The sequence below is a fragment of the Onychostoma macrolepis genome, chromosome 16 (assembly GCF_012432095.1).
Source record: "Onychostoma macrolepis isolate SWU-2019 chromosome 16, ASM1243209v1, whole genome shotgun sequence".
NCBI classification, from domain to species: Eukaryota; Metazoa; Chordata; class Actinopteri; order Cypriniformes; family Cyprinidae; genus Onychostoma; species Onychostoma macrolepis.
The window spans coordinates 2,182,359-2,206,186 of NC_081170.1; the positions used below are offsets into that span (position 1 = coordinate 2,182,359).

Here is a 23,828-nt window from a genome sequence, read left to right on the forward strand (position 1 = left end):
CAAAATAAAAAAAAAGCCTAAAATGGGCCAATTAATTTACAGCAAACGCAAATAAAATTTCTAACATATATTAGAATAAATTATTTATAATGTTTATAAAGTTTTGGCTGAGATCTGGAAAATCTGGAAACTGAGGGTGCAAAAAAAAATACAAATATTGAGAAAATCACCTTTAAAGTTGTTCAAATGAAGTTCTTAGCAATGCATATTACTAATCAAAATTAAGTTTTGATATTTACAGTAGGAAATTTACACAATATCTTAATGGAACATGATCTTTATTTAATATCATAATGATTTTTGGCATAAAAGAAAAATTTATAATTTTGACCCATACAATGTATTGTTGGCTATTTCTACAAATATACTTGTGCTACTTATGCCTGCTTTTGTGCTGCAGGGTCACATTTGTGAGAAAAAAAGTCCAAAATGGATTTGTCGATAAAATTCCCTTCTTAAGATAAAAACAGAATGTATAAAAATCAAGAACAGATAACATAAACAAACAGAGTGGAAGATCCAGTGCATTTGCTCTTGATTATATTAATAGCACTGATGGACATCGTTTACGTTTCAGGACGGACAAACGCTTTCATTGTAGCCTTCTCTGCATATGAAAGTGAAAACAAGAAAGCAAATGTAAAACACAGAAGTAAATGAGACGCTTCATCTGTAACCGCTCGCATGTGTTTCTTCCTCCAGCGCTGCACTTTTAACCACGGCCTCTTCCCAAGATCCGCAGAAGGTATAAGAAGATATAAATGATGTCCAGATACAGGTTGAGCGCGGCGAAGACGTATTCCTCGGGACTCAGGGACAGATTCTTGTTCCCGAGAAGCAGCTGCGTGTCCACGGCCAAGAACTGCAACACAAACATGACGTTATTTCATTTATTCTGTTGTGTATGAGTGTAAATGAAGCGTTTATTTATAGCAGGGATTCTCAGCCTGACATAAAATATTTGCTTGAAGTACCCCTGAGATTTTAAGTTATTACTTCAATCATTTCTCAAGACTTTCGCATGTTTACGGTTCTCTGAAATATAATGATCACGAGACATGCAGCTATAGTGTAGTATTTTAGTTAGTGTTTTTATTATTTACTTAGGTTAATAATAAATAGATTTTAAATTATAATTAAATACATTTTACTTTATTTTAAAATAAAAATATTTATCATTATAATTTTAGTTTTTATTTTATAATATTAATTTTATATTCATATTACATTTTCATTTTATACCTATATTATATTTGTATATTTATTATTTTAATAATTATTTATTTAATTTACACTATAATTGAACACATTTTAGTAAGTCTTTTTATATTAAAATTATTTTAATATAAATGAAAAAATAAAAATGATCTATTTATTTTACATTATAACTAAATACATTTTTGTATTTTTAATTTATTTTATTTTACATTATAATTGAATATATTGTTAATAATGTTTATTTTGATTGTTTTTAAAATTATTTTAATAATAAACTATTTATGTATGTATTTTACATTCTAATTTAGTACATTTTAGTAATGAATTTCAATTGTTTTTAATCATTTTTAATAGCAAGTTATTTATTTTACATAATGATTTAATACATTTTAGTACTGTCTCATTTTGCTTTTTAATATTTATTTTAATAATAAATTATTTATTTTACATAATTATTTAAATGCATTTTCTTTTATTGAATTTTTATTATTTAATACTTTTTTGTTTTATTTATTTATTTATTCATTTATTTATTTAACATTGTAATTTAATACATTTTAGTAAGTGTTTTATTTTGGTTGTTTTTATGTAAGAAATATTTAATCTTACACCTTCATGATTTGATTAATTTGTAGTTTTTCATGTGTTTCTGGAGAAGCGATGACTTACGCAGGTGAAGATCAGCGCGCCCACCGTCGAGTAGATGAGGTCCAGAATCCTGTTGTACATGAATATGCACAGGATCCCAAAGAACATCATGACGATGAGGCAGACGAACAGCACGCCGTAACAGGAAGTGAAGTCATATTTGGTCTGCGATTGGACAGGAAACAGCAATTAAAATCAGCTTCGGATTCTTTTGTTACTCTACAAGATGTTAGTCCATAAGTATTTACTAAAATATACTGAACAATACAAAATAAATACTTGGTAACACTTTATTTTAAGGTGTCCTTTTTACATGTTTCATGTACTTCCTATTATAATAACAATAAATATATGCATAATTACATGCAAGTAACCCTAAACCAAGCCCTAATCCTAACCATATAGTAAGTACATGTAGTTAATTAATATTACTCAGTACTTGAATATAAAATTACACAGTAACAAGGACACCTTAAAATGAAGGTCATTTATCACATCATTCCGTTCTCATTATTATCAACTAAAACTAAACCATAAACTACTTTAAAAACTACAAAATAAGTTAACTGAAATAAAACATACTTGTATATTTTTTATATATAGTAATGTACATTTCTAATTTTCATTCAGTTTAACATCAGTATATATTATTACATATAAATAAAAAAAAAAAAAACTTAATAAACATGACAAAAATACACAAAAAAATTACTAAAACTTTAAAATTAAGTTGCTTTTTTAATGTTTTATTTTATTTCAGGGTTATTAACATTAACTAAAACCATTAAAGAATTGTAGTTACTTGAAATAAAATAAACGCTAAATGAAATAAACTAATAAATAAAATAAACAAGCAAAATAAAATAAATTGAAAGTAAAATAAACAATAATTGAAATAAAATATAAATAAACTTATTTATTTCCCTTAGTTTAACTTGATGTACTAAAATAACTAAAACTGAAATAAAAATATTACAAATTATATAAACATGTTTAAAACATAATAAAAATGATAGAAACACAAATTACTAAAGCTTTAACTCAAATTAAAATCAAAAATATAAAAAATTTAAATTAACTCAAACATTTTTCATTTTCATTTGAAGTACTAAAATATCTAAATCTAAAACTAATAAATAAAAAATTAATAGAAAAATATATAGACATTCTTTAAATAAAATACTAAAAATAACTAAATTACTGAAACTCAAAATAATAAGAGAAAACTATAAAATAATAATCAATGATACTAAAATAACACTGGGCAGATGTTGATGACAATCTTTCGGTTGCAGTGTTTTTATAAACATGGAAATGGACAAGTGTTTGTTGCTCACGAGCGGATCTTGATTTCCAGCCCTGATCACAGTCATGAAAGTGTGTTGTTATTAAAACAGAAAGACGAGTGCTGACCTGCAGAGAGAAGACGATGACCGTGAAGCAGACGAGCACCGTGATGCCGATGGCCATCATCACGATATCAGTGTCGTAGAAGCTGGAAATCACTCCCACCATGTAAGACATCGCCAGCGTCAGGATACTCTGAGATGCAAGAAAACACTCGTTACCAGCCATGAGAGGAGAAAATAAAGGGGTGGTTGACTGGTTTTGTTCTAGGCTTGATTGTGTTTATGGGTTTATGTGTTAATGCTTCGTTTAAAAAAAAAAAAACGCATTATTTTTTACATAATTTACCATTATTCCACACCTCTCTCTCTTCTCTTATAAACGTGCTGATCATTTCCTGCTCAAAAATACACGATGGGCTCTGATTGGTTAGCTGGCTCAGTGTGTTGTGATTGGCTAATCCTCCTCTAGTGCGCATCTAAACTATTCCTCTTCTCTAAAGCAGCGCAGCATGGCCCCGCCCCCTTTGCTGCACGTTCCCGGGGGCGGGGTTTATCTGGGTTTGTGAAGTCACAAACCCAGGAAGTAGCTCGTTGTAGTCCCTACGAGCCGTTTTGTAGGCATTAAACTGACAGAATTTTAAAAGACGATATCTCCGTTTGCATTGAACTTTCAGCTTCTTAACTTTGCAGATATTGTTTACACTCAAACAGCAACATTACACACTAACTAACGTTAAAAAAAGAGACTTATAGCACTTGTATATCATTGCTCTTTTGTTGGTTTTGATTGCTTCTATTGTCCTCATTTGTAAGTCGCTTTGGATAAAAGCTAAATGACTAAATGTAAATGTAACCACCCCTTTAAATCTGTTTTACATTTAACAACACCAGATCAGAGATTCACCAGAGAAACGAGGTTCCACGGATGCTTCCTGCGAAAATCTCCGCAGCACAGGATCACTAGGTAGGGCACGAGGAAGACCATGTAGCCCACCCAGTACGTCCAGACGTTGTTCATCACGAACAGCTTGACGTGAGGCTCAAAAGTGAAGACGGCCACGAAGCCGCAGGTCACGGCCAGCTGAAGACTCAAGACCGCGAAAACCTGCAAAACACAAATAAAACCACTTCAAAACTCACTGCTGCAAAAGCAGTCATAAGCAGCACAGGTATATTTGTAGCAATAGCCAACAATACATTGTATGGGTCAAAATTATACATTTTTCTTTTATGCCAAAAATCATTAGGATATTAAGTAAACATCATGTTCCATGAAGATATTTTGTAAATTTCCTACCGTAAATATATCAAAACTTAATTTTTGATTAGTAATATGCATTGCTAAGAACTTCATTTGGACAACTTTAAAGGCGATTTTCTCAATATTTAGATTTTTTTGCACCCTCAGATTCCAGATTTTCTTATGATGTATAAATCTCAGTTTCAAAAAATTGACCCTTATGACTGGTTTTGTGGTCCAGAGTCACAAATAAACACTAACTGGAAAAATATATAAACATAACTTGTTTTAAAATAACTAAAACAGAAATAAAATAAAAATGACAAAAACATACAACAAAGTTACTAAAACTTTAACTAAAATGAAAATGAAAAATAAAAAGACATTCAAACATTTCCATTTAGTTTACCTTGATGTACTAAAATAACTAAAACTGAAATAAAATAAAAACTACACTATATATATATATATATATATATATATAATAATAATAATGACAAAAATATAAACTTACTAAAATTATAACAGAAATTAAAATGAAAAATAAAAATATTCAAACATTTCTCATTTTTATTTAGTTTAACTTGATGTAAGAAAATAGCTAAAACTAAAACTGAAATAAAAAAGTTAATAAAAACAACGCAGACATATTTAAAACTAATAATAATAACTAAAATGAAAATGAAAAATATAAAAATGGAAACATTTCTCATTTTATTAGTTTACTAGTGTATTGAAATGACTAAAACTAAAAGAAAAAAATCTAAAGACATGAAAAAAACAATGTAAAAATGACAAAACAACAAAATTGCTAAAACTTACATTAAAAACTAAAAATATAAACTAATTCAAACATTTCTCAAAATCAAAAATAAAGACATTAAAAAAAATTATAAAAATGACAAAAACAAAATTACTAAACCTTTTACTAAAATTGAAATGGAAAATATAACCAAACATATCTAATTTTCATTTAGTTTAACTTAATGTACTAAAATAACTAAAACTGAAAAAAAAAAGTGTGTGTATCTATTGTATTTATCTTATGGTTTGTAATTTGCTTTATTCTCCATGTGTGTGTGTGTATGTAGGATATATAGATATATACTATGAGATAGTAGGCTATATATATAAAACTAATAAAAATGACAAAAACACCTAAATAAATACTTTTAACTACAATTAAAAATGTAAAAATAAAGACAAATTCTAAATATTAATAAAAGCTATAATAGTAAATTATAATAATTATAACATTTCTCATTTTCATTTAGTTTAACTTGAAATACTACAATAACTAAACAAATGACAAAAACAACGAGATTACTAAAACTTTAAAATTCAAATGAAAACTTAAAATTTGCATCTGAACACGATGCTTTCTGATGAACTTGACTCTTGTTTCGATTCTTTTATTGATCCACAGATTGCTCAGTGTTGCAATACCTTGCGGATGAACAGTCTTCTGACGGCTTTATTATCGAGTCCAGAGCCGATGAACTGCTCGTTGTCGTAGTCCGGCGGAGCATCGCTGTGTCCCGGATCACCCATCGCCACTTCTGCCACCAAACACAACTCAGTTTACTGTTTTTCCCAAAGCACTCTTAAGCCTGGAATACACTACGCGATTTTTGCCCCAATTTTACAGTCTGAAGAAGTTGACGCTAGTTGAGGAAAGTCAGAGCCAGTCTGCAGATTACAGCTGACAGATTCCACAGAAAATCGCGTAGTGTATGATGATCACAGACTTCGATATTTTAGCTTCAGACTTTGACTCCATCCAGTCGGAGGATATCAAACATGTTTGATATTTTCAGCCGATTTTAGAACACATATGTTTTCATTTGTCATGCGTCTCCTAGCAACAAGGCGCACGTTTCTGCGTGAGTTCGTTGTGATCGGAACAACTTTAAAGTCTGGTAGTGTATGATCTTCAGTCACGTAGTGTACGATGCATAGTCGGTAAGTGTATGATGCCTAGTGTTTTAAAAATCTGTTCAGATTTTAAAAGTCGTGTAGTGTATTCCAGCCTTTAGATGCCAGTGTTTTCTGTCATGCAATGATTTGATTTCAAAATCGGTATCATAGCTACTAAACTATTTCTTGTTATAGTTTTAAACCTGTATTTTAACCTCAGAATGATCTCAAAGTAAAACAAAGTGCTAAAGTCTGATTTCGTGGTGGCTGTGCTTTAAAATGATTAAATGATTAAAATGAGTACTATACTGTAATGTAAATATGAAACATTGTAACAGCTGAAAACATTAGAAATGTAATCAGTTACATTACTTTAATAAAGTAATTGAAATAGTTACATTTTAGCAGTGTTGGGCAGTAACTAGTTACTTAGTAACTGTAATAATATTACTTTTTACTGTAACTAATTACTAATATTGCATTATATTGATTTTGTCAGGAAAAAAAGATGATCTGAACACTGTTGTGTAAGTTGTGGCTTTACTTTACTCTGGCGTTGCATCCCTCTGATTTGATATAATGCATAATGAAATATAATCGGTAAGGGAGAAATTACAATTAGCTTCAAGCTGCACATGACAATTAATGAGATGAATACAACACTTCTACTAGAATGTCACTGTTAATCACTATTGAGTGTTTGTAATTACTTCTGACTGCGATCCAATGTGGATTTTGGTCAAATGATGAGGCAGAAATACTTCTGTGGGGCGTGAAGAAACGGTAATGTAACTAGTAGTGTAACTAATTACTGTAAAGTAAAGTAACAATGTTACTTTTGAAAGGAGTAACTAGTAATGAGTAATATATTATATTCTTTGGGTAACTAGCCCAACACTGCATTTTAGACAGAGTAACTTGTAATCTGTAACCTATTACATTTCCAGAGTAATCTTCCCAGCACTGACCGTATGGAAGCGGTTGTTCGTAGGCTCCGCCGCTGTGTGGATCGGTCATATACGGCTGCGCTGGATATCCACAGACTCCCGGTCCGTACATGGGGTTCCCGAAAGCGTTGGGTGGAGGGTACGGCGGTCCGATGGGAATAACGACGGGAACGCCAGCGTTCGGAGGAACAGCGGCTTCATACGCCGGAGGCTGATCCACGCCGGAGACATGAGGAGGGTTTTCAAAACGAGTGTAGCCGCTTTTGTTTTGTGCCATGACTGGATCTCACTTCTGTGAAAAATAAAGAGATAAAGAGATACTGTGTTACACTGCTGGTCACATTTTTAATGATTTTGATAGAAGTCTCTTCTGCTCATCGAGGCTGCATTTATTTGATCAGAAATACAGAAAAACAACAGTAAAACTGTGAAATGTTACTACAATGTAAAATAGCTGTTTTCTATTTGTGACCCTGAACTAGTCATGAGGGTCAATTTATGGAAATTGAGATTTATGCATCATCTGAAAGCTGAATAAATAAGATTTCCATTGATGTGTGGTTTGTTAGGATCAGACAATATTTTAAAAATCTGGATTCTGAGCGTGCAAAAAAAATCTAAATATTAAGAAAATCGTCTTTAAAGTTGTCTTAGCAATGCATATTACTAATCAAAAATTAAGTTTTGATTTATTTACAGTAGGAAATTTACAAAATATCTTCATGGAACATGATCTTTACTTAATATCCTAATTATTTTTGGCATAAAAGAAAAATTAATAATTTTGACACGTACTATGTATTGTTGGCTATTGCTACAAATATACCCCAGCGACTTAAGACTGCTTTTGTGCTCCAGGCTCACATTTTAATATACTTTCAAATATAATTTATTCCTGTGATGCACAGCTGAATATCCTCATTCTAATATCCTGATTTGTTATCAATATTGGAAACAGTTGTGTTGCTTAATATTTTTTGGAACCTGTGATACTTTTTTTAGGAATCTTTGATGAATAAAAAGAACAATATTTACTTAAAATAGAAATCTTTTGTAACAATATGCACTACCGTTATTGTGGTCAGTAATTTGTTTTTTCTTTTTTTTGAAAGAAATTAATATTTTTATTCAGCGAGGATGTTAAATTGATACAAAGTGTTAGCAAATACTTTTATTGTTAGAAAGTGTTTCTAATTTGAATAAATGCTGTTCTTTTTAACTTTTTATTCATCAAAAAATCCTGAAAAAAGTATCACAGATTCGAAAAACATATTCAGCAGCAAAAAACTGTTTCTAATATTGATAATGAATCAGCATATTAGAATGATTTCTGAAGAATCATGTGACGTTATGATACTGAAAATTGAGCTTTGATCACAGCAATCGATTACAGTTTAAATTTATATATATATATATATATATATATATATATATATATTATTCTAATTACTGAATTATTCATAAATTATTCATATAATATAAAATCATGTATCAAGGTATTTATATAACGTTATGTAAAACATATTACATACCATCCTCACTGTATGAAAATCTTGAAATATCTGTTCTATGTAATATTTTTAACAACAAAAATACATTTACTATAAAATGTACATTCACTTCTTCATATATAATTTCCATGTATAGCATATTTGTATTTGGTTCTCAAAATTGTGATATGCATGCATGCATGTATGTATGTATGTATGTATGTATGTATGTATGTGTGTGTGTGTGTGTGTGTGTGTGTGTGTGTGTGTGTGTGTGTGTGTGTGTGTGTGTGTGTGTGTGTGTGTGTGTGTGTGTGTGTGTGTGTGTGTGTGTGTGTGTGTGTGTGTGTGTGTGTGTGTGTGTGTGTGTGTGTGTGTATGTGAGTAAAAGTGATTAGGCCAATATATAATTTATTATACTATACATAATAATATAACATATACGATACAACAATAAATTATATATAATAAATATGAAAATAAAATATGATAAACTTAAGAAAAATAAAATATAACAAGCATATATGGTGTGTTATCTATATATTTATATATTTAATAAGATAGCTATATTAAAATCAATTAAGTCTACAAATTGCACTCTTGTGTGATGATGGTTTTACCCAAGGAGCAAAACCAAATAAATAAATCACTAGACTACTAAATATTTTACAGAATAACGTTAAAAATACATTTACTATAATGTTTTATTAACTTCTATACCTTTCCAGGCCTCAATATCGCCATTTTTGTCATTCACTGATATTACTTCCCTTGTAACATCAAAAGAAGTGGCGAAAAACTGTACAAATCTCTAGTAACACGCTGTAACAGAGCTCTGCCAAACAATTACCGTCCCATTATTCAATATGAATCTATAACAGTAACAATGTAACATTGTAACAGAACAAAAGAGACAAATCAGTGTAAAGTTGCGAAACGTGACACACTTTCGATTTCGCTTCAGTGATGAGAAGAGATTCTGAACTTACTTATCGATGCGGACTGTAGAGTAACAACTGAAGTTTAAGCTCTTAATTAAGCTAATAAACTTTAACTCGTAGATTTTAAGCAAAACAATCTTCTCTTTGTAAACACTCCGGCTCGTCTCGCGAGCGCGCTTCCGTCAGAAAGATCAGACGAGCGCCGCCTATCGGCGCAAAAGTCACTAGTTTCGTTTATATTTTAATATTATGCACATAATTAATTTTGATTATTTTATATATTTGAATCATTAAGGTGACTTTAATACAAAAATAGATTCAGATAAAATAAGCAATGTTAATTGCTAAGAGTAAAAGACGTACTAACTGAAAAAAAAATATTATAGTAATTTAGAGTAAATAGGCTACTATAGTGTTTTTGAACCATACTATAGTAAAGTACTTGAATTACTTTGTTGTGATAATTCTATAGTTGCTGTGGTAATATAACAACTATAGTAGGCTAATATAAACAAAATACTTTACCCAATACTGTACTAAGTATTCTACAACTATAGAGTATATTATACTACAATTGCACTACAGTTCACTGTAGTCAAACTAAAGTATACTACAGTATTTGTTATAGTTCACTATAGTTCATACTACAGTATGTTGTAGCATTCATTAACAAAGTGTTGTAAATACTATAATATATACAGTATAATACACTTTACTATAGTATATGGTTCAAAAACACTATAGTATTTTTTCATGTGGGTTGTCATCATCTCCAGCAGACATCAGTGTTTGCTGCATGTTACTGTAAGCACATTGCTACATATTCTTCTTTTAAAGTTTTTGGATTGTGATTATCTGTAAAACAGAATACAGTTCTATTTTTTGATGGTTTATGTGGGGTTTGTCGTGGGTTAAGTTTAGGTTTTTCACTGAAGAACCAGACTCTCCACAAAGCTTTTCTGAGGTTATATCAACAATTTGTTTCACAAAACTTGTTTTTAGGGCATCATAAAGTCAAAAAAAGAAAAATTAATTCAGAAAAATAACTATAAAATGAACTGTATGTATTTATTTATAAAACACAGTGTGCTTATACCAGGATTATTATAGTTAACTAAAATAAAACTGAGAGTAAAATCATAAAAAATATTCTCACTATTTGAAATAATATATATACATATATATCACTGGAGGAAGTGTTATTATGGACTCTATGGTATTTGAGTTAAAAACGTCTTAATGCTGGATTTGTTTCAGCTTTTGTCTTCTCCAGATGTTAACTGATGGACTGGATTGTGCTGTTTTTATCAGCTGTTTGGACTCTCATTCTGACGGCACCCATTCACTGCAGAGCATCCATTGCTGAGACACTGATGCAGAGACACATTTCTACAAATCTGATGAAGAAACAAACTCATCCTAATCTGCGGCTGAGTAAAATGTAAATTTTTGCATGAATTACGCCTTTAAATTAATAACTTTATCTAATTAATGAACTCAAAGTCTAACATATTTCCCTGGAGAGATTAAAGATTTGTGCTTTTGTGCAAGGATGACATGCACTATATTTACAGTATGCTTCATGATCTTTTCAAGCATCTGCACTATATCTGCTCTTGCCTCACAACCTTAACCTTAACTCATTTTTTGCACATAATTGATGTTTCTTCATCCATTGGAAATAAAAACACACTTTGGTCCTTTGCTACCTGAATGACTGACCAGACCATTTTAAGCTTGTTCATTTCATGCCACAGTTTATGGTTACTGTTATTTTTCTCATCCATTTTACTCTGATTTACCGATCAACCACAAATGATTTGACTTCGGTCTCTGATAAAAGCACAAGAGTCAGAACCAGAATGGAACCACTGCAGATGAATGTAAGAAAAAACTGTGAATTTGTTGATAAAATGTCTTTATTCCCTTCTTAAAAGTAAAATATAAAGGATAACATACTGTAAACAGAGTGGAAGATGAATCAGTGTATTTGCTCTTGATTATGTTAATAGCATTGATTGACAGGTCAGGAAAATAAGCACTAGAGCTTCACATCGCTATACATTAGAGGACGCACAAACGGTTTAATCGTAGTCGTCTCTGTGGGAAACAAGAAAGCATTTTAATACAGAAGGAAACAACACACTTTATCTTTAATTGGTCGCATGGTAGGGCTGGGTTTTGACACAAACTTCAAAATTCAATTCGATTCTGATTCACAAGCTAGTGATTCGATTCAATTCCAGATTCGATTTTATTATTTTGGATATATATCCGCTACAGTACATGATTTATTTTCTCAAGGAAAAAAAAAACTCTCAACTAATGCTGTAAAATCTACATTTTAGAGTCAGCTGGTACTACATTACTATAATATTGAAGGTTAAAATGAACTGATTTGTATACAAACGCTTAAATGAAGTTTTTATAATAATAAAGTTCCAATTACATAATTATATTTCTACTCCAATTCGTTTTTTGAAATATAAACATTTAAACAGTGGCTGTCATAAAAATGTTTAACTTGACAGATTTATTCAAACATGCATTAAACATTGAAGAAAAAGTAAAAATTATAATGAATATGTTATATGGTGCATACAGTATATTTAGCAAAATGCTCCTCTCTAGAGTTAATGTTTCTAGCTGACTAACGAGTTTATGGTCACCAAGTATGTTTTGTCTGAGGTAAATGTGACGTTACGTGACTGTTATACTGATGTCTTTCCATGGCTTAAACACTGCTTGAGTGATTACATGAGACAGGAAAGTTGTACTCTTCCTTTTAACATACCTTTGAATGTTCGTTCGTGTTTATTTTGTGCTGTAACTTGTATTAAAGCGGAGGATATGATCAGTTCACTCCACATTAAAAACAGTGCCAAAACAGCATCTATTGTTTGAATACTGTAATAAAATGGACAGAACTTGAAATTTGAGACTCTGTTTCATATCAGAAGTAACAAATCACAAAGCTTATTGCGATTTATTGGATGGGAGGCGCGCTACAATGTTCAGTTCATCTGAAAACAGGCTAGACTAATCGATTCTTGGGACTGGAGAATCAATATCGTTTTGTAAAAATGTGAATCGATTCAAATTGAGAAACTGATATTTTATTACCCAGCCATATCGCATGGGTTTCTTTCTTCACTGAAGGACTTTTAGCCACTGCCTTTTCCAAAGATTCGCAAAATGTATGAAAAGATTTGAACGATGTCCAGATACAGGTTGAGCGCGGCGAAGATGTATTCCTCGGGACTCACGGACAGATTCTTGTTACCGAGAAGCAGCTGCGTGTCCACGGCCAAAAACTGCAATATAATAGGATGTTATTTCATTTATTCTGTTGCATATGAATCAAAATGAAGCATTTATTTACAGCAGTGTTTATTTTAATTTATTTTAAAATGATTTGCTTCAATAATAATATAAATAATAAAGTATTTATTTATCTTGCATTATAATTGAATTCATTTTTAGTAAGAGTTTTATTTTGATTGTTTTTTATTTATTTTAATAATAAATAATTTACATTTACATTTGTATGTAAATGTAAATGTATAAATAATTTGTTTTATTTTACATTATAATCGAATACATTGTTTTTATTATTATTTATTTTAATAATAAACCATTTATTTACTTATTTTACACTATAATTTAATACATTTTAGTTTTATTTTTTGAATGATTTATTTTAATAATAAATTATTTATTTATTTTACATTATAATTTAATACATTTGTATTATTCGGTATTCAGTGTTTTTGTTGTAAAATAATATATTTAACAATAATTTACTTATTTGTTTTACATCATAATTTCACACAAGTACGTGTTTATTTTAATTTATTTTAATTATTTTAAAATGATGTATTTCAATAATAATATAAATAAACAATATAAATAAGAAATTATTTATCTATCTTGCATTATAATTTATTACATTTTTAGTAAGAGTTTTATTTAGATTGGTTTTTATTTATTTTAATAATAAATAATATATTTTATTTTACATTATAATTTAATACATTGTTAGTAATGTTAGTAAAGATTGTTTGTTAAATTATTTATTTTAACAATAAACCATTTATTTACTTATTTTACATTATAATTTAATACATTTTTAGCATTATTTAATTTAGGTTTTTTTTATTATTATTTATTTATTATTTATTATTTTACATTTTGATTCAATACATTTTAGTAAGTGTTTTATATCTATTTTAATTTTACATCTGAATGATTTAATATTTTTTTTTGCTTTTAATCAACTCGTCTAGCCCAGTCTGAAAAACCCTGCCCTAAACAAACGTGTTGTAGAAAAGCGATGACTTACGCAGGTGAAGATCAGCGCGCCCAGCGACGCGTAGATGAGGTCCAGAATCCTGTAGTACAGGAAGATGCAAGAGATCCCAAAGAACATCATGACGATGAGGCAGACGAACAGCACGCCGTAACAGGAAGTGAAGTCAAATTTGGTCTGCGATTAAACAGGAGACATTTATTAAAATCTGCTCATGTAGATGCGGGATGGGAATCATATCTCTTGTGCTTCCGATTCTTTTATTACTGTACAAGACGTTAGTTCATAACTAGTATTTACTAAACAAAAGTTCTGAACAATACAATAGAAATACTTCAGGAGTATTTAAGCACATTGTTCACATCAATGCAGGAAAACAGAGTTGTTATTGTTAACTAAAACTAAACCACAAAAAAACTACATTCGCTAATTGAAATAAAATAAAAGGTAATTGAAATTAAATATAGTTGGCAGTTAATTTAACTTGATGTACTAAAATCATTAAAATTAATAAAGGTTGATATATTTATAAATTGTGTTTATTTATTTAAAGTCAGGGTTAGCTAAAACCATAAACACATTTTAATCACTTGAAATAAAATAAATGTTAACTTAAATCAAATTAAATATTAAAAAACTCAAACTTATTTTATTTCAGCTAGTTTCCAAGGAAACCTTTCTCATTTTTATTTAGTTTAACCTTAACTACTAAAATAACTAAAACTAAATAAATAAACTAAAACTAAACTTAAAATTTTAACTGAATTAAAAAGTAACTAAAACTAATATGTAAAAATTAATAAAAACTATGTAGACATATTGTTTTAAAAAAAGACAATGAAATTACTTAATTACTAAAAATTACTAAAACTAGAAACTAAATTACACACACACACAAAAAAGGAAAAATAATTCACTTTAAAATATTAACACAAATTATAAAAGTATATCAGAGATATTAAATTAACACTGGGCAGATGTTTTCGACAATCTTTTGGTTGCAGTACTTTTATTAACATTGCAATTAAAAACATAGAAATCCAACAGTCATGAAAGTGTGTTGTTATTAAAACAGAAAGACGAGTGCTGACCTGCAGAGAGAAGACGATGACCGTGAAGCAGACGAGCACCGTGATGCCGACAGCCATCATCACGATATCAGTGTCGTAGAAGCTGGAAATCACGCCGATCATGTAGGACATGCCCAGCGTCAGGATACTCTGAAACGCAAGAAACCGTTCATTACGATGCATGAAAGGAGAATTTAAGTCTGTTTTACATTTAAAAACACCTCATCAGAAATTCACCAGAGAAATGAGGTTCCACGGATGCCTCCTGCGAAACTCTCCGCAGCACATGATCACTAGGTAGGGCACAAGGAAGGCTACGTAGCCGGCCAAGTACGTCCAGGCGTTCAGCTTCACGAACAGCTTGACATGAGGCTCGAAACAGAAGACGGCCACGAAGCCGCAGGTGACGGCCAGCTGAAGACTCAAGACCGAAAAAACCTGCAAAACACAAATTAAACCACATCAAAACTCACTAATGGGTTTTAACGGGTGTCATACCAGGGTTAATAAAATAAAATAATAATTAAAAAAAAAAAATATATATATATAACCTTATTTTAAAATAACTAAAACTAAAACAAAAATGTATTAAATATATAGACATATAAAACAAAGATACTAAAACTAGCTAAAATTTAAATAAAAAAATCGAAAAATATTCAAACATTTCTCATTTTGATTTAGCTCAACTTGATGTACTAAAATAACTAAAAATAAAAATGAAATAAAAATTAATAAAAAAAGACAAATGCCTAAAAATATTACTAAAACTTAAACTAAAATTAAAGTTAAAAATATCAAAATAAAACAAATAATTCCTTAAAAAATAAAAACTATACAGACATTTTTTTTCAATTCTAAAAATGACAGAAACGTCTAACAAAAAATAAAGACTAATTCAAAATATGCACGTGAACATGACGCTTTGTGATGAACTTGACCCTTGTTTTGAATCTGTTGAATCTTTCATAGATCCTGTAATGAAGGTCACACTCAATGTCAAGTTGGAAAGTACCGACAAATTGGGATCTCGCCCGAGAGCCCTATCATCTTCGAGTGTAAACTAAATGAGCCAATGCACATTGGAGTGCGAGATTTGCATCTCGTGCTCCGCCCCGCAGCGTGGGTATAAATGTGGAAGCGGGTGCAACGCACGTCCTGATCGTCAGGTTCCTGAGGGGTGCGAGGAGACTAAATCCTCCTCTCCCTAACCCCCGTACCCTCTTGGGATCTTTCTCTGGTGCTTATGGCATTGCAGAGAGCCCCCTTTGAACCGCTGCGTTCTGCAGAACTGAAAATTCTGTCAATGAAGACAGTGCTCTTAAAGGAGTAGTTCACTTCCAGAACAAAAATTTACATATAATTTTCTCACCCCCTTGTCATCTAAGATATTCATGTCTTTCTTTCTTCAGTTGTAAAGAAATTATGTTTTTTGGATTTCTCTCCATATAATGGACTTCTATGGTGCCCCCGAGTTTGAACTTCCAAAATGCAGTTTAAATGCAGCTTCAAAGGGCTCTAAACGATCCCAACCGAGGAAGAAGGGCCTTATCCAGTGAAACGATCAGTTATTTTATAAAAAACTTTACAATTGATATACTTTTTAACCTCAAACGCTCGTCTTGTCTAGCTCTGCGTGAACTCTGTTTTTTCCGGTTCATGACAGTTAGGGTATGTCGAAAAATTCCCATCTCATTTTCTCCTCCAACTTTTACCTTTTTTTATAAAGGGTGTTTGACCTTCTTTGCATGTTCACTTTGTAAACACTGGGTCGGTACTTCTGCAGCGATGTATGACGATTTTGAAGTTGGAGGAGAAAATGAGATGGGAGTTTTTCGACATACCCTAACTGTCATGAACCGAAAAAAAACAGAGTTCACGCAGAGCTAGACAAGACGAGCGTTTGAGGTTAAAAAGTATATCAATTGTAAAGTTTTTTAGAAAATAACTGATCGTTTCACTGGATAAGGCCCTTCTTCCTCGGCTGGGATTGAGAGCGCACTCTACTAGGAGTGTTGCTTCTTCTTGGGCTTCTTCTTGGGCTTTGGCGCACAGTAAGACTCTAAGAAATGCTGTGTTTAATACAACCCATCACTGGGTAAAATGTGGACAAACATTGTTTTTTTAAATGTTTAACCCAACCTTCTGGGTTAAAAAAACAACCAAGTCGCTGGGTTTGTCCATATTTTACCCAGCGCTGGGTTGTATTAAACCCAGAATTTTTTAGAGTCTTACTGTGTGGGTCAAGAGGAACAACAGTAATAGACTCTCTCCACGTAAGCCTGTCCTATCTTCCGCCCAATAGCTGCGGGGGGATCAGGTGGCTTACTAGGGGTGCTGGAAGGGGCAGCAGTAGTGGTGCTTTGTTAGGGATCCCAATTCATCAGTACGTTCTGATGTGACATCTCCATTCCCTCCTTCAAGGAACGGGGGCTACGTGACGTAACCGAGACGTTTGCTCTGTATCAGTGTTTACCTTCCGAATGAACAGGCTTCTGACGACTTTATTATCGAGTCCTGAGCTGTCGAACTGCTTCTTCTCATAGCCTGGAGGAAGATCGCTGTGTCCCGGCTTACCCATTGCCACTTCTTTCACAAAACAAAACTTAGTTTAGAGCTTATTAACAAAGAACATCTGTCAAAATTGCCACGTGTGAGGTTGAAATATCTTACCGTATGGAAGCGGCTTTTTGTACGGTCCGCCTCTGTAAGGATCTGTAATGTAAGGAGCTGCTGTAGGATATGGATGCTGTGGATATCCGGAGTCTCCCTGTCTGTACATGGGATTCCCAAAAGCCGTCGGTGGAGCATACGGGGGTACGACGGGTACAACGACGGGAACACCAGCATTCGATCCTCCACGAGGAACACCAGCATCATAAGGCGGCGGCGGCGGCATCATGAAGCCCGGCAGCGGCAGCTGATTCACCTCGCTGAACTGAGGTGGGTTTTCCAAGCGAGTGTAGCCGTTTTTGTTTTGTGACATGACTGGATCTCAGTTCTGTGAAAAAAAGAAAGAAAGTATACGTATATACAGTATATATAAATATATAAAGTATACAGTATATATATATATATATATATATTTATTTATCTATTTGGATCCCCATTAGCCACTACCATGGTAGAGGCTATTCTTCCTGGGGTCCAACAAGTAAAAAAAAAAAAAAAAATTACATGAATCCATAACAATAAAAATCAATACAATAAAACATACAAACCCAAATTTCATTCATAACATCAAAATCAACAATTTACTTAGTACTGTACCATTAAATATTTCTTTAACAAAAAACATGTAATGTCTGATGGCAATTAATTCCATATTTTCATTCCTCTATACATTACAGTCCGTTGCTTTGCATTAGTTTTTGAAACAGGAAGCAGAAAATATCCTTTTGATGCATGCCTGGTGTTAAAATTATGACTAGCACTACTATACAAAAGTTGACAGTACAATACACTTGGAGCTCTCAATACTGAAATGTTTCTTATAAAACAAAGCAGAGAAACAATTACCCTGTCTTTCACCAAAAGCCAACCTAAAATTTTGTGCATTTTCATAATATTAACCCATCTATTACAGTTCAAAATTAGTCGTGCAGCTCTATTCTGAACTAACTGTAATTTTAAAGTAAAAGTCTTTACTTGATGCACTCGACCATACCGCTGGACAGTAATCTAAATAAGTAAGAACCATTGCTTGCGCAATTTGAGAGATGCAATCCTGTGGTAAAAATGTTTCACTTCTCTTAATAACTGACTTTAACTCTTCCCATAACTATTACCATATTTTCTATCTGACTTGACCACTTCAGCCTACTATCAAGAGTAACTTCAAGAAGTCTAATTTCCTCTGCTTGTTCAATAGGCACACTCTTTACAGACAAATTGAATTGTGGTTTAAGTTTAAGTTTATAATTTGATCCAAACACAATACTTTTGGTTTTTGTCAAATTTAGAACCATCTTATTATTCCGTACCCAATTTACCACTAATTGTAACTCCTCATCTAAATCAGCAGATAATTTTTCAATTGATGTTGCTGGTAGATATAATGTTGTATCATCTGCATACATAACTGCCCTTGCAAGCTTTAAAACCAAAAGAAGGTCATTGGTAAAAATAGAAAATAACAATGGTCCTAGACAACTTCCTTGAGGCACACCGCATTGCAACTCTTTCACTTCCGAATAACTTCCATTATAAAATACACATTGCCTCCTAATAGTCAGATAACTTTTAAACCACTGCACAGCTTGAGAAGTAAATTTGTAGCATTTCAATTTTTCAAGCAATAATTTATGATCCAGTACATCAAAAGCGGAGCTAAAATCCAACAATAATGTTCCTACTAAATTATTATCATCAATCTGTACTAAACAATCATCAGTTATCTGTGTTAATGCTGTTCCTGTTGAATGTCCTACTCGATATGCATGCTGAAAATCAGAGAACAAACTGTTTTCCTTAAAGAAGAATTGAATTTGTTAACAAACTATCGTTTCAAACACTTTACTAAGAACTGGCAATAAACTTATTAGTCGACTATTAGCACCATAAAAACTAAGTTATCTATTCCCGATGGTTTATCTATATTTATCATCAAATATTTAAATTTTTTTTATATTTATTTATATATATATTAGCGCTGTCAAATGATTAATCGCGATTAATCGCATCCAAAATAACAGTTTTGTGTGTGTGTACTGTGTATATTTATTATGTTTATATAAATACACACACATGCATGTGTATATTTAAGAAAAATATGTTATATTTGTATATTAAATATATTTATATATAATATAAATTATATAAATATATACATGTAAATGTTTTCAAAATATACACTGTATGTGTGTGTATTTATATACACATAATAAATATACACAGTACACACACATATATTACATAAACAAAAACTTATATTTTGGATGTGATTAATCATTTGACAGCACTAATATATATATAAATATTCATATATTAGAGCTGGGAGATTCTGGATAAATTAAGAATAATGATTTTTTTTTTTTGTCTTTTAATGCAATCTCTTATGCTCATCAAGTCTGTATTTATTTTAAAAATACAGGGGGGAAAAAAACAGTGATTTTTGTGAAATATTATTGCAATTTCTAATATTAAAGCAGTGTAACAGTACAAAACCTCCATGGCATCGATAGAGACAAACACAGCTTATATAGGCAGGACCCAAATGATACAAATGGAAGCAGCTGCAAACAATCATCTCGAGCAATGCATTATGGGAAATGGAGTTCATAACAGAATGTCCGTGAAGGAAGAAGAGTGTCCTCTAGTGGCTAAAGAGGGCACACCGGCTAGACAGTAAGGCATTTTAACACATCCTTGCTGAATAAAAGTATTAATTTCTTTAAAAAAAAAGAAAGAAGGAAAGAAATATTTCTGACCCCAAACCTTTGAATAGTAGTGTATATTGTAACACAAAATGTCTATTTTGAATAAACATTGTTCTTTTTAACTTTTTATTTATCATAAATATCACAGGTCCCAAAAATACTAAGCAGCACAATTGTTTCCAACATTGATTATAAATCAGCATATCAGAATGATTTCCGAAGGATCACGTGACACTGAAGACTGGAGTAATGATGCTGAAAATACAGATTTGCATCACAGAAATAAATTATATTTTAAAGTATATTAAAATATTTAAAGTATTCTTAAAACAACAACAACAAAACAAAAAAAACCTTTTCTGATCCCCAACTTTTGCAGTGTATTATACTGTAAAAAAACATTTTTTCTCAGGTAATCAATTTAATTTAGTTACATCAAGGGTCAAATCAAATATAAATAGCACATTAAAGTTAAAAGTTGTACAGATAAAGATAAAGAATGTACAGATAAAGAATGTTTTTGCTCGGGTGGCCAAAATGTCCTCCAAACAGAGAAAAGTGTTGCTCAGCAAGACAAAAAAAAAATTGAGGGAACATTGTTCCCCTCAACATCAAAAAAAAAAAAAAAAAAAAAAGTGGCGAAAAACAAGAAAATCATTAAAAGTGCTTTACCAAGCAATGACGATAATATTACTATCACAATATGCAATATAAATATAACGTTACGAGTGCTAATAATAACAAAGTAACACTATAAGAGAACAAAAGACACAAGTTAGTGTTTTTTACAGTCGATGGTGTAAAGTCAATTCAGTGATGAAGAGAGAATCTAAACTTACATTTCGCTGCGGGATGGAGAGTAAAACTGAGGTTTTCGCTCTTAACTCGCAAAAATAAACTTGAACTTGTAGATTTGAATCAAAATTCTTAGTAAAAACACTCCTGCTCTCGTGAACGCGCTTCCCGTCTTCCAGTAAAGTACAGCCCACTACTCCGTTGAGCTGCGACACAGTGACTTCTATACATACAGTATATGTAGGCTACACAAAAGCATTGGGACATGCCTTTCTTTAGAACAGAAAAAGGTGCTTCCAAAACTGTAGCAACAAAGATGGAAACATAATTCATCCCTGCTAAAAAAACAAACAAACCATCACAGAAATTCCGATGGTTTCCATTAAAATACCATTATAAACCATTAGCTTTTTCCAGTAAAACCATTACAAAATTCCTTTTTGTAGTGTGTTTTGGGCATTTTTCCAATAGGATTTAACATCCCACCATAGAATCCATCACATATCAATAGACACCATTATAGTTTCCATTAAAACCAATACAATTCCCATTCAAAATTGTATTTCCATCTCTGTTGCAACAGTTTTGAAGTGTCTAGAATGACTGTATCCATATGTACAAGTCACTGGTGTTTGGTGATGAGGTTTTGGCTCAAGGTTTGCATTTAGTCACACTAGAGGTGCTTTCTGCAGACCAGCCAAGTTCTTCCACACCGACTCAATCAACCATTTCTTTTTGAACCTTACATTTACATTTACATTTATGCATTTAGCAGACGCTTTTATCCAAAGCGACTTACATTGCATTCAAGTTACAGTTTTTACATTTGATCAGCTCTTGCTTTCCCTGGGAATCGAACCCATGATCTTGGTGTTGCTAGCGCCATGCTCTACTAATTGAGCTACAGGAACCTTGCCTTATACACAGAGGCATTGTCATGTTAGAATAGAAAAGGGTCCTGTCCGAACTCTTGCTATGAAATTAGAAGCACACAATTCCTGAGAATATCACTATATGCTTAAGCATTAAGATTTGTACTCATGGAAATTACTAAAGTTCATTAGAAGGGGGTGCCAATACTTTTGGCAATATAGGCGTGAATCTAAAGGGTCTGGAGTGATTCTGGATGAAGGAATGGTCTCTGATCTCTTGTCAGGTGTTTTCTAACCTCATCAGGCATTATAGGAGAAAACTCCTCCCTGCTGAAAAAAACCAATAGAACCCTGCCCAAAACACAATAGAAAATGTAATGGTTTTAATGGTTATAATGTGAATTGTATTGGTTTTAATGGAAACTATAATGGTGTCTACTGGTATGTGTTGGATTCTATTGGTGGGATGTTAAATCCTGTTGGATAAATGCCCAAAACACACTACAAAAAGGAAATTAGTAATGGTTTACTGGAAAAAGCTAATGGTTTATAATGGTATTTTACCATTAGAATTTCTGTGATGGCTTCTATTGGGCTTCTATTGTTTTATTTTTTTTTTTAGCAGGGCTATACTATTTTGGCAAACGGAGGTTTCAAAAAGTATTGAATAAAAGGGTGCCGTTAATTGTGGCCAATGTGTATTAGAGAAAAACATTTATTTCATAATGATATTTCCCCCCATTTTAAATTCTTATTATCCAATGAAAGCTTAGATTTTTGTGATTTTTTAAAATGAAACATCAAAAGGATTAACAATGCAGATTAATTTTCACAGCCTACTTTGATCATATTTACCAAGGGTGCCAACAATTCTGACCATGTGTGTGTGTGTATGTTGTGTGAATTCTGAAAATTACACTACAATCAATTAATCTGTCTAATATTGTCTTTTATAGCCCTATTGGACGGGATTAGTTGGAGTAATGTAATTTTAACAGGACGTCTGTAATATTAATGGCCAGTTCACACGGGATAAGAAATCTCAGTAAAAATACCAGAAGTGGGAGGAGTAACTTGATTTGCGCACCACCGTCAACTTTCTGTCGTCAATGATCCTTCTGACAGGAAATATTTCATATATTTCATGTGATATCAGGAAGTAACATAAGTACAGGAAGCAATGTGGCACACCACAGGCTACTACGTTGCTTCCTGATTAGCCCACAACATTACAGCAAAGATACAGCAGTATACTTTTTCTCCTGTGTGCACCGAACCCATCTCGAGTGTTTGCTGCTAAAAAGCTCTTTTTTTAGTTTCATCTGACCATAAAACACAGTCCAGTAGAGTCTGGCAAATGAATATGCTGGAGTTTGTTTTCGGATGAGAGCATTTTCTTTTCTAGATTTTTCATGAAACTGTCACAAACAACGCATGGTGATGTACGAGCTGTCTGATCTTTTTTTTAAAGGCTTTTTGACCCTAAGGCTTAACTATTTCCCGCAGTTCTCCAGCTGTGGTCCTTGGAGAGTCTGTAGCCACTCAAACTCTCCTCCTCGCCTTGCTTTTTGATAAAATAGACCCACGTCCTCTTCCAGACAGATTTGTAATATCTTTATTAGATTGGAAATTATTAATTATTGCCCTGATGTTG

The 23,828-nt window shown here is 31.8% G+C and overlaps 2 protein-coding genes across 3 annotated transcripts; both read right to left on the reverse strand.

Moving 5' to 3' along the window:
- Positions 1-261: 261 nt before the first annotated feature.
- Positions 262-9,967, reverse strand: grinab (glutamate receptor, ionotropic, N-methyl D-aspartate-associated protein 1b (glutamate binding)). Its single transcript, XM_058745667.1, has 7 exons — positions 9,799-9,967; positions 7,341-7,611; positions 5,902-6,014; positions 4,120-4,320; positions 3,280-3,408; positions 1,888-2,031; positions 262-862 (listed from the first exon to the last, which is right to left on the reverse strand). Exons 2-7 carry the CDS (start codon positions 7,594-7,596, stop codon positions 713-715), a joined length of 993 nt encoding a protein of 330 aa, XP_058601650.1. The 5' UTR covers positions 7,597-7,611; positions 9,799-9,967; the 3' UTR covers positions 262-712.
- Positions 9,968-11,650: 1,683 nt separating this feature from the next.
- Positions 11,651-21,514, reverse strand: LOC131521769 (protein lifeguard 1-like). Of its 2 annotated transcripts, none has more exons than XM_058746815.1 (7): positions 21,347-21,514; positions 17,803-18,130; positions 17,606-17,715; positions 15,367-15,567; positions 15,151-15,279; positions 14,093-14,236; positions 11,651-13,064 (listed from the first exon to the last, which is right to left on the reverse strand). In XM_058746815.1, exons 2-7 carry the CDS (start codon positions 18,113-18,115, stop codon positions 12,915-12,917), a joined length of 1,047 nt encoding a protein of 348 aa, XP_058602798.1. In that variant the 5' UTR covers positions 18,116-18,130; positions 21,347-21,514; the 3' UTR covers positions 11,651-12,914. The 2 variants fall into 2 exon arrangements, with proteins under 2 accessions (XP_058602798.1, XP_058602797.1); XM_058746814.1 differs by having other exon boundaries at positions 17,606-17,718; positions 21,347-21,512.
- Positions 21,515-23,828: the final 2,314 nt, after the last annotated feature.